The following is a 12,231-nucleotide window of genomic DNA, read 5'->3' on the forward strand; positions in this document are numbered from 1 at the left end:
CTTCATAATTTAATAATGCAAAATTATAATAATGATTGTAATGCAAATTATGGCGGTTAAAATTTAACTAGGAGTTAAATGCACATTTACTTTCAAATTGAAAATAAAGTAGAAATTTCACTTCACAGACCCTGCATTCGATTTTATGACGTATTAAAATAATTATAAATTGTTCCGCCTACTCTCCCTAAAGGTCAGTTTGCAGCGAATAATTATAACGGTTTAATAGGCAGCTCACTTTAATGTGCGTACCTTATCGACCTTAAAAAAGGTGAAAGAATATTTATTAATGATTCTGCTAGTGATAGAATTATACTCTACCATTTTATCTTGTGACAATTATAAAATGGTCCATTAAACCTTGACACACCTGATGCGTCATCGATCAATACACCACAAAATTAATTATAAAGAATGCAAGATATTTACTCCCCTTGTTCGTGGAAATAAAGATTCTATTTAAATTTTGCATATTTCGTTAAAAAAAGAGTGTATCCTTTGGTCAAACGTGTTATGTTAGGTGCGGTAACGGCTAATAAAAATCCTCTGGTAAGATCCGCGCGATCCGGTACGCGGGTCGATTGTTTCTCCAGGCGAGAAGTAAATTGGATTTTGTCGAGATCCGACGCGATTGGATACGCTTTCAGAAAATCGAGTTCTACGCCCCGTGAAATAGAGCAAGCGGATCACGCGTTTCGGACACTGCGGCGCGAAATTTGCCCCGATGAATCGTGTTTCAACCGGAAGGTAAATTGGAAACGATCGCGGCCTTTCCAGCCAGGTGACATTATCAAATTTTTTCGGCCGGGATCCTCTTTCTGCTGGTTCGATCGCGTTAACGGTTTATCGGTCGACAACCGAGACCGATGGGGAATCAATTGGGGAAACGTTACAGTAAAACTTTGGACGCGTTTCCTTGCTCGATTTCATCTCACTCGGTAAAATTGCTCGACTCTGTCGAGATATTTGCGCCAATTGCTGTTTCAAAATGATGGCAGTTCCATTCGCTTCTGACCCTGTTTTTGATGTATCTATACACGAGCGATAACTGTCTTCTTCGTGCAAGTGCTCGATTAAGTTTGACGGTTTGATTGATTGATGTTTGTTTGATGAACTTTGGATGGGGGGATCGATTTGGTGCTTTTCACTCGGCTATTTACGGATGCAGAATAATTAGACATTTTGAGGGCTACTCGAACAGTGGTCGGGAGTTGATTGAAAATTTTTGAAATCCTGTTTTGATTTACCAGGTGTATCGAAGCAATTCTTAATTGTTACGCTGGATTGAGTTAGCTTCATATTTTTGTGGTATGTCCTCTAATGAGCAGTTGTAATCTCACTCAAAAGAAAAACGAGTGTCGTCTTGTGGAAAACGATGACCTAACGTAATACACGTGTCTTCGTTCTACTTTGATACCCAAACGCAAAAAGTGATGGGTTGACACAACCATCGACCGCAACAATCACTTCGGAAGGAAGACAACTATGCATTTGGATCAAGCTGTCACGTATCATGAAACCACGCGAAAGCAGTTAATACCGATCGCTGCCGTCAACGAAAAATCAGTTTGAACCACGCACAGATCGAAAAGCGTCCAGATTGGGCTAGAAGACACGGAAAAGTGATTTTGCAAGACAACGCCGCATCACGCACAGAAAACGGTTAAAGGCACAATTTCTGCACTTGGTTGGACTCTTGCCCCACCCGCCATACTCACCAGACTTGGCTCTTTCGTACCACTTGTTTTCATCAATGGCTCACGTTTCCAGGAACACTTCAACAGTTAAGATGTCGAAAAATGGCGGATGGCTGGTTTCTCTCGAAACGTGAAGAATTTTTTGGGAGGGCACAATTTGAAGGGCAGATATGAATGTCTAGCGATGGTACTTTGAATAAAGCATTTTTCCCCGGAAATTCAAATTGTTTTCTTAAAAAAAAATTAGTAGCATGAAGTCAAATGTGATTGCCGTATAATTTATTTATCGGGTGCGTCATATTTGAACTGTGGTGCGTCACGAGTCAAAAATGTATAGCTAGCGATGGTACTTTGAGTAAAGTATTTTTTCTCAAATTTGAATGTTAAGAATTATTAGGTGGTACACCTGGTGGATGAAGTCAAATGTGATTGTTGTATAATTTATTAGGTGCGTCGTGCTTGAACTGTAAGTGCGTCACGACTCAGACTTAAATTTAAATTTTCTTAAAAAATTAGTAGCTTGCAGTCAAATATGATTGTCGTATAATATATCAGATACGTCATACTTGAATCGAAAGTGCGTCATGCTTGAATTATGAGTGCGTCACGACTCAGACTTAAATTTAAATTTTCTTAAAATATTAGTAGCTTGCAGTCAAATATGATTGTCGTATAATTTATCAGGTGCGTCATACTTCAGTAGAAAGTGCGTCATGCTTGAATTATGAGTGCGTCACGTGTCAGACTTAAATTTAAATTTCCTTAAAAAAAAATTAGTAGCATGAAGTCAAACATGTTCACTCTCTAATTTCTCAAGTGCGTCATACTTGAACTATGAGTGCGTCACGAGTCAGACTTAAATTTAAATTTTTTTAAAAAAGAAAATTAGTAGTATGAAGTCAAATATGATTGCCGTATAATTTATCAGGTGCGTCATACTTCAATAGAAAGTGCGTCATACTTGAATTATTAGTGCGTCATGAGATAGACTTAAATTTAAATTTTCTTGAAAAATTGGTAGCTTACAATTAAATACGATTGCCGTCTAATTTAACAGCTGTGTTAGAACTAGCCATTCATGGCTACAATATTAAACTGGACCATATAAATTATAATTGAACTCAAACTTGAAATTGAAGCGTATTAAAAATTCAAATAACATTTATTACAACTCAGACTCGTTAACAAAAAAGTACCTCTCTAAAATGCCCAATAGCAATATATTTTATACAATAGTCAAAGAACTTGAACTTCAAATTAACTTTAACTTCAACTTCGTCGTATCCTACTATAGCTAACAACGTCGATTAGTACAAACCTAATCTCAACAAATCCCCCAGCAGATGTTACCACTCGCAAACTAAAGATCACAACAGCCATTTCTCCATCGATCCACCGTCCAACCGTCATTAATCAAAGGCACTTCCCACGGATCCTCGAAGGCATCCCTGAAACTCCGAAGAAGATCGTTCGCGAAACGCGCGAGGAACGCGGGCGCGCGAGAGCCTCGAGACAAAATGGCGAAGGACAAAGGAGAGTGCAGGCTGAAGTAATCAAAGCTGGCCGTCGAGACGCGAATTCCTGGTCCCTTTTAGTAGTTGTCTATTTCGCGAAGAAATAAAAGTGGCGTTCTCGAGGGCATTCGAGCGTGGGACGTTTTCTTTTTTTTTTTTTGTTTCCTTTTCATACAGTCGCGAAGGCAGAATCGCGTTTCACGTCGCTCGCCGTCGGAATAATTGACCCAAATGTACCGCAAAAATAGCGGATCATAAATTACAGGGACGGGAAGGGGAGTGCACTTGACACGGCCCTGTCGCGACACGGTCAACGAAGCCGGAGAGACAGACGACGCGGCAGAAAAAGAGGGTTCCATTCAAGGTTACTCATTCTTCCGGCGTGTCCTCGTTTCGAGTGGTGACAATCGGGAAACTCGCACAAAGAAGGGATTGAGGGACGTAGGAAGTTGGACACCCTGGGGACTGGAAACGGATGATGAACGTATAGTTCGCTCGGACGAACGGGGTTGAAGTTTGTTTTTGGGGCGTACCAAGTTTTCGATTATGTTCTTCATATAAACCATTTCTAACGCCACAACAATTTGTTTCTCTCACTTGCATATATTTTAACTGTACTGATAATTAATTTATAGCAACGACTTATCCTTACTGGACATCCTCATCATCATCCTTGTCCTTATTAAAATATGCAACTACTGAAATAATTTTTATTAACGTGTATTTGAGGATCCTTTATTATCGCAAGCTCTGAATGTACTAGAATAAACCTTGAGCTCTAAATAATTTTACCAATATGTATGCACAAGAACCTTTATTAGCATTGTAAGCTCTAAATAACCTTACTAATTCCCAGTATACATGGTAAACACGACGTGTCAGGGATGTTGACCCTGCGTCCATATCTGGGATGACTGCGACCCGGCTTACGCTCGGCGCACGTAATATTAAAATACAACAAACTGAAGTCACACAACAAATAATTTTTGCTGAACATAAATATTTTTCACGAAACTCGACCTGTGTTCTACAGGGATCCCCTAAAATTTCCTCTCTGTAAAAAATACCAGAAGCAATATAAAAAACATGTCAAAAGTCAAAGCGATCTGATAACCAAAAAATGAAAGGTCAAAGCAATTCGACACGCGAAACACTCCGTTAGTCAAAGAGAGTTGTGACAGTTTTAAAACAAAGTTCGATAGTGAAAATGTAAGCAGATGAATTTCTGTTTGCAGGTGACTGAGGCAGTCATGTAACAGTGGAAAACTGCCGACACCGCAAGGTAAACCGGTGTACCCTAGTGTCTATATCAGCGCTAAAGCTGGCAATCGTCCGAGGGGACAAGAAACTTGGCAAGAGGCGTCGCCCTTATCCCGTAGCGAAGATGAAGGCCAACCTGGTACGTCGTCTGGTTGGCACGTCCGTGACCTAAGGCCTCTGATCGGGTCTCTTCCGGTCGAAGAAGAGGAACAAGGCCAAGGTGCAACGCTGCTGAGCATGACGACGATCGTGACTAGTTCCGAGGCAACCGAGGTGTCCTCGGTGAACGTGACTACCCTGTTCAACGCCATCTCCGAGGACAATCAGTTCGTAAACAGCAGTTACTCGAACGAACAGAAGTGGTCGGTGCCCACCACCATAGCCAAAGGCTGTCTGTTAGGCTCCATCATCGTGACGGCGGTGTTCGGTAACCTGCTGGTGATGGTGTCCGTGATGCGCCACAGAAAGCTGCGCATCATCACCAACTACTTCGTGGTCTCTTTAGCGTTGGCCGACATGCTCGTGGCGATGTTCGCCATGACGTTCAACGCCAGCGTGCAGATGACGGGCAGATGGCTGTTCGGTTACTTCATGTGCGACGTCTGGAACTCGTTGGACGTCTACTTCAGCACCAGCTCCATACTCCACTTGATGTTCATCTCGGTCGACCGTTACTACGCGATCGTGAAGCCGCTCAAGTACCCCATCATCATGACCAAGAGGCTGGCCGCCTACATGCTGCTCGCCTGTTGGATCATGCCGGCGTTCATCTCGTTCATGCCCATATTCATGGGCTGGTACACCACCGCCGAGAACAGCGAGTACCGGCAGAAGCATCCGGAGCGCTGCGAGTTCAAGGTGAACAAGGTGTACGTGATATTCTCCTCCAGCATCTCCTTCTGGATACCCTGCACGATCATGACGCTCACCTATCTCGCGGTCTTCAAAGAGGCCAACAGACAAGAGAAACAGATGCACAGCAGGATGGGTAATGTCATGCTGCTCAGCCACAGGCCCAGCAAGGATCTCAACAATCTCAACGGGGAACTCAACAGCGCGGGATCCTCCAAGACTTTAACTCTCAACGAGATCAACACTGATCATTTGCATACACCTACCAAGGATAAGAATATCATGAAGATGAAGAGAGAGCACAAGGCTGCTAGGACGTTAGGCATCATTATGGGTACCTTCATAATCTGTTGGCTGCCATTTTTCTTATGGTGCGTTCCATCTTGGGTACCGTGTGTGAATGTGATAGGGATGTGATCTCTGTGTATTATGTGTCAACAAGTTGTTTTCTGGTACTCCGGTTTGTGCTTTTTATTTCAACTTATATTTTTCTAATTCTGTTTTGGGTTCTGGTTGTCGATTCTGGTAAGACACTTCTTTTATTTCTTAATATTTTCTGGTAACAGTAAGAGAAAGAACTGTCCCCTGTGTCGAGAGTCTTCTAGTGAGACGTACATGGAGTCTCTGTAGAAGACACTGTTTACGACTTTGGTCTTGTTTTTTGTTATTTAATTTCTTGAGCATGATTTGCAAATCTCGAGCAATTAATGTCAAAGGCAAAATTGAATTAGAAGAAGTATTCATGTTGTCCTGGTTTCCTTTCCGTTTTTGTTTGCTAATTGTAACTTTCAAGTGGTTTAATGTAACATGGAAATTGAAGAGACCGGTGACGCACATGGCATCGTGCTCGTTTAATGGATTCAATTGCCCTCGTTAGGATAAGAAAACACAATTAAGTAAATACGACCGTGGAGAATAATTTTGTGTGAAACAATTTCCATTGTCCTGTTTCGAAAAAGCTGTCATTCAAACTTTTAAAAACCGTTCAAAATATTCAAGCATTTGAATGCAATTATCAAGGAAAAATTGAAACAAAATCATGAAAGAACGTAACATACTGAAGTTTAAGTCCACAACTGTTTCCTGGACAAAGGGCCGAGTTATCTTGCCCTCCGGGCACAATTGCCCATCCGTGTTTCACCGAGTTCTCCGCAAGTTTCCCTGGTCCAAAGGGTTAAACTTGTCGATCGAAATTTCGAACATTGTCGTAAGTCGAAATCTCTGTCTGTAGGTACGTTATCACGACATTGTGCGGCGAGGATTGTCCGTGTCCCGACATCGTGATCGCGTTACTGTTCTGGATCGGATACACGAACTCTGCGCTGAATCCGCTGATCTACGCGTACTTCAACCGTGACTTCCGAGAAGCCTTTAAGAACACATTGCAGTGCGCGTTCTGTTCGCTCTGCAGACGAGAGCCGTCCGACCTCGAGGCGCTCGATTTCCGTCGGCCGTCCCTAAGGTACGATCTGGTCTGACACATCGAGGTACGCACTATGTTCTATCGCTTTCTTTCTTGCCCTTCTATATTTGTTTCCCTTCCTGATTGGACAGAAAAGGATCTTGTACTCTGTTCACGGTAATTCATTAGTAGTCTTCGTATGAGTAGGCTAATAGCCTTACATTCATATAGGAGTAGTAGGCTACTAGCTTTATATTTACGTAAGTAGTCTTTATATAAGAGTACTAATAGACTACTAGCCTCACATTCACATAAGCAGTCTTCTCATAAGTTAGTAGGCTACTTACATTCATATTACATAAACAATCTTCACATAAGACTATTATTCCACTATTAATAAATAGATAATAAATACAAATAAATAGATCAACACTAAAATAATAAGTACATCTTGAAGTCTCTTTTGATTTCAAACTCATAATAAACAACCACATCGTAGACTTATTAATATAAGTCTCAATATAAAATAAAATGCGCGGGGAAGTCCGACTCGCGCCGCCATCTTGTCCGCGCGCCGAGTCACGTGACCCGTCTTCGGGTATCTTCGCCCCACACACCAATGTAAATATCAAAACTTTTTTATTCTTGATTTGTTTGTCATGAAACTTGTATCAACAGATTTGTTATATTTTTCCGATTAAAACGAGACCAAACACTATATAATTTTTACTGTATTTATTAATTTAATCGATAATAATACACTCAAATATGACTAACCTATTTGCACCATTGTGTTTCAAGTTATAATTATAATTTATACAATAAAAAATCTCTAAATACGAAACATACCTTTTTTTATTTTAATATTGTAATAATAATTAGTTGAAAAATCATGTCACCTGTGAACGTAAAAACGTCTTAAAATCTCCTTAGAGACTAAAGATTGAAAGCTTCTTTAAAGATTATTTTTACCGTGGACAGAATACCGACTCTGAAATATGTTTTATTAATGAAATTAATGTTCCTGTCAGCAGGCTTTAATTTTGAAGCTATCGAGCTTTAAAAATACTGTCGTTAGAATGACAGGTATAAATTATTAGGTTGATAATCTTGTTTAAAGTGTTGAATCAAATATTTCAAAATAATAAATTTAACATATTTCAAGGTAATCCTCTATGACCAAATTTCTTCTTCGAAGCTGTTCTTACGCAAACGCCGTGAAATAGGGGTATCGTTCGATCGAACAAAATAGGAATTTGAGCCACGTGTCCCATTTTTATTTACGTCCAGCAAACGAGACTCGTAATTACTGATTCGTCAACATCTGAAAGTTCGTTCAAAGCAAAATTTATAAAATATTTTTCATCCCGCATTTTTCATTTATTTCCCCCAGCAATATTTCGCGGAAATCAATGGTCGAAAGTTCAGTTTCATTTGATGTTCGAACTTGTAGTTTATTTTTCGTCAAATTTTACGACCAACTTATCCCCCTATCTCACGCGGAAATTGCAAACACCGAAAGCCATCCTTAAAATACATCCACCACCCTGTGTTTACCTTGATGAAAATGTATCCTCGATAGAAAGTTGATCCGCTGAAATCCGATGGGTTGTTTTGACGGTAATTCGAGTACGCTGCTGATGCATCTTTTGTTTAAACAAAAACCATTTTGGACGAAGATGTCCAATCGACAGAAATCGTTGATGCGTATTTTACTGTCCGTTTTCCCGCTTGTTTAACTTGTGCTGTAATGAAAATAAAGTACCCGAAAGCTGCGACCACGTAACGATAACATATTGCGGCCATTTGCAATTCGCGATGTGTAATTGTGAGATTAAGAGCTCTGCGAAAGTCATTTTCCTGAAACTTTGTAGTCTTTTATAACTTCATATGTGTACAAATTTTAGGACAAGTTAATTTTTATAGATTGTATAGAAAATTTGTTGAGCCTTGCATTTTCACTTCTGTCTAATATTTTTCATTTATTGATCAACTATAATTTTCACTATGCTCAGCTTATTTCTAGTGCTTGATAAAGTTATTCAAGCTTAAAGTTACTCAAGTTTCTCATAACATCATTTGTTCGAACACGACGCGACTCGAAGCCATCACTACCCGTAGATTAACGACAATCCCCGCGACAAAGGATTACAATCGCAGCTTATTTCAAGTGCTTGATAAAGTAACTCAAGCTTAAAGCTGCTCAAGTTTCTCGTAGCGTCATTTGTTCGAACAAGACGCTACTCGAAGCCATCACTACCTGTAAATTAACGACAATCTTCACGACAAAGGATTACAATCGCAGCTTATTTCAAGTGCTTGATAAAGTAACTCAACTTAAAGTTATTCAAGTTTCTCGTAGCGTCATTTATTCGAACAAGACGCTACTCGAAGCCATCACTACCTGTAAATCAACGATAATCTTCGCGACAAAGGATTACAATCGCAGCTAATTTCAAGTGTTTGATAAAGTAACTCAAGCTTAAAGCTGCTCAAGTTTCTCGTAGCGTCATTTGTTCGAACAAGACGCGACTCGAAGCCATTACTACCTGTAAATTAACGACAATCTTCGCGACAAAGGATTACAATCGCAGCTTATTTCAAGTGCTTGATAAAGTAACTCAACTTAAAGCAACTCAAGTTTCTTGTAGTGTCATTTGTTCGAACAAGACGCGACTCGAAGCCATCACTACCTGTAAATCAACGACAATCCCCGCGACAAAGGATTACAATCGCAGCTTATTTCAAGTGCTTGATAAAGTAACTCAAGCTTAAAGCTACTCAAGTTTCTTGTAGCGTCATTTATTCGAACAAGACGCTACTCGAAGCCATTACTACCTGTAAATTAACGACAATCTTCACGACAAAGGATTACAATCGCAGCTTATTTCAAGTGCTTGATAAAGTAACTCAACTTAAAGCAACTCAAGTTTCTTGTAGTGTCATTTGTTCGAACACAACGCGACTCGAAACCATCACTACCCGTAGATTAACGACAATCCCCGCGACGAACGATTTCAATCCCAGCCCGCATGAAAGCAGTTTGAACAAAACGTATTGGTGCCATTCTGTGTTTCTGCTTGCAGGTACGACGACCGCACTAAGAGTATATACTCGGAGACGTACATGAAGCACGTCGACCGACGAAGATCGAGCGAGTTTGGTAGCAGTCTCTGAGATGAGAGTCTCGTCTTTGTACCGTAAAAAAACCGCATCCGCGAAAAAGACACGTATAAATACGTACACCCACCTAAACACATCCGTACCGTCGCCTATATACGCACGCAACAAAATGGACGCGTACAACTCGACTGTATACGTACAGAACGTGTAGTTCACCTCCGCCATCTTGCCAAAATGAGAAGGACTCGAGTACTCGCGTTTTTCGGCCTCGTGTGCTTACCACTTACAACGTTTTCATGTAAATTACTTTCAAGGTATTTGAAGGTGAAATTTATTTGAAGATCAAAGTCATTTGAATGTCAAATTCATTTCAGAGTGAAATTCATTTGAAGATGAAATTCATTTCTAGGTGAAATCTTGAGTTTTATGTATTGTCGTTCGGGACCATCTGTCAGAGATTGTTGTTGATTAATACTCAAACGAAAGTATTGAGGCTGATGGTGTTTTGTATACGATCGCAACAGCATCAGTCGAGATTTCTACCTTTGTCAAGGTTGAAATTTAGAGTAGTGTTGAAACTACTCAAAGTACAGTTGAGGTTTCCCGAAATATTTCAATGTCTGATTTAGATAAGTGACATGATGTACAGATGGTCTCTTATGACAACGCAGTTCAACGTGGTCCAAACTTGCTTCACATAGTGGCGCCAGTTCAAATAACTGTGTCCTGCTAACTGAAAGTAATATCAGCAAATTACTAAACATACTCAGAAAATTGTTATATTCAGACAGTAAACTGACAGCAATATTTGGACACCAGCAATGAAAGTATCATCCACAACTGATGTATCCAGACTAACTGAAAGCGACCTAACCAGAAATACTCAGACATCAAACCAACCAACAGCATCGAAACATCAAATCAGTGCATCACAGTAAAATAATGAACCACATAATCCAAAATTGAACGTAAACGTTTACAGCCCCAAAAAGCAATAAACATACAGAACAAACAATCTGTCAGTGCAAACACGGTGCACAACGTGAAATAACTTGATAAAAGTTCGCTATGTAAACGTTTACTGACAACAAGAGCTGATTTCGCATCGTCTCGTTAAGCAAAATCAGTGCTCATCAGACCACACATGAATGATAAAATGTAGCTGTTGAGAGCGGGAGCACACGTGGCCAGAAAGCATAGGGACACACGGGAACCGGGTAACACGTACACACCTGGAACGCATCATCATTGCCAAAGATAGTATTTTTAAGCGAACTTTACACGGATCAGGAGACACGTTTCACGCTGGAATCGATCACTCGACGAGCAAAGTACCCCGGAAATCAAGGGATAATTTCGTTCATGAACCAATTTCCAGGCTGTATCCTTCGTAAGGGGAAGATGGGTGAACTGGTTTGTGGGATTCTTGGGGATTCGAGGACGGTAGTCAGAAGTTGGCGTAACTAGGATCTTTGAGGTGGATGTGGATGTGGGTGGATGGACGAGGATGTGGGTGGATTGATGAGGATGTGGATGGGTTGATGAAGTCATAGTTAGGTAGATGGTTGAGGGTTGAGTGGGGGATTTGGATATGGGGAGATATGAGGATTCCTAAGTCTCCAAGTCTGCATATTACCAAATCTCTATGTACCTTGTAGTCTACAACCACTATAGTATGTACCCTATCTCTATACTCCACATGTCCAGAACTCTATAGCACCATAGTCCACATATCCACATATCCACATATCCAAAACTCTATATCCTCAAACCTGTATATATTCTGTACTCCACACCTGCAGAATTCTATATCTACATACTCTATCTCTATACACCACATGTCCAGAACTCTATATCCCCAAACCTCTATATACTCTGTACTCCACATCTCCAAACCTCTATATCTACATACTCTATCTCTATGCTCCACATGTCCAGAACTCTATAGCACCATAGTCCACATCTCCAAAACTCTATATACCCTGCACTCCACATCCCCAGAGCTCTATATCTACATACTCCACATCTTCAGAACTCTATATCCCCTTAGTCCACCTTTCCAAAACTCTATATCCCTGTACCCCACATCTTCAAACCTCTATATTCACATACTCTACATCTTCAAAACTCAATATCACTGTAGTCCACATCTTCAAAACTCTATATCCCTGTACTCCACATCTTCAAACCTCTATATTCACATACTCCACATCTTCAAAACTCAATATCACTGTAGTCCACATCTTCAAAACTCTATATCCCCTGTACTCCACATTTCCAAAACTCTATATCCACATACTCCACATGTCCAGAACTCTATATCTGCCGTGCTCCACATCTCCAACACTCTGTATCCCTTGTACTCCACATCTCTAAATCTCTA

At 40.4% G+C, this 12,231-nt stretch overlaps 1 protein-coding gene across 2 annotated transcripts in view; it reads left to right on the forward strand.

Annotated features, from left to right (window-relative positions):
• LOC100875226 (octopamine receptor beta-2R) overlaps positions 1 to 9,918 on the forward strand; it is an 86,125-nt gene extending 76,207 nt beyond the window's left edge. Inside the window, exons 3-5 of one of the 2 annotated variants that reach the window (XM_076539940.1) lie at positions 4,447 to 5,694; positions 6,555 to 6,810; positions 9,812 to 9,918. In XM_076539940.1, the coding sequence (XP_076396055.1) occupies positions 4,709 to 5,694; positions 6,555 to 6,801 (1,233 nt within the window). In that variant the 5' untranslated portion in view covers positions 4,447 to 4,708 and the 3' untranslated portion in view covers positions 6,802 to 6,810; positions 9,812 to 9,918. The remainder of the gene's footprint in view (positions 1 to 4,446; positions 5,695 to 6,554; positions 6,811 to 9,811) is intronic. The other variant, XM_076539939.1, reaches the window with a different exon arrangement.
• The last annotated feature ends 2,313 nt before the right edge of the window (positions 9,919 to 12,231 follow it).

This window comes from Megachile rotundata, chromosome 15 (assembly GCF_050947335.1).
Source record: "Megachile rotundata isolate GNS110a chromosome 15, iyMegRotu1, whole genome shotgun sequence".
NCBI classification, from domain to species: Eukaryota; Metazoa; Arthropoda; class Insecta; order Hymenoptera; family Megachilidae; genus Megachile; species Megachile rotundata.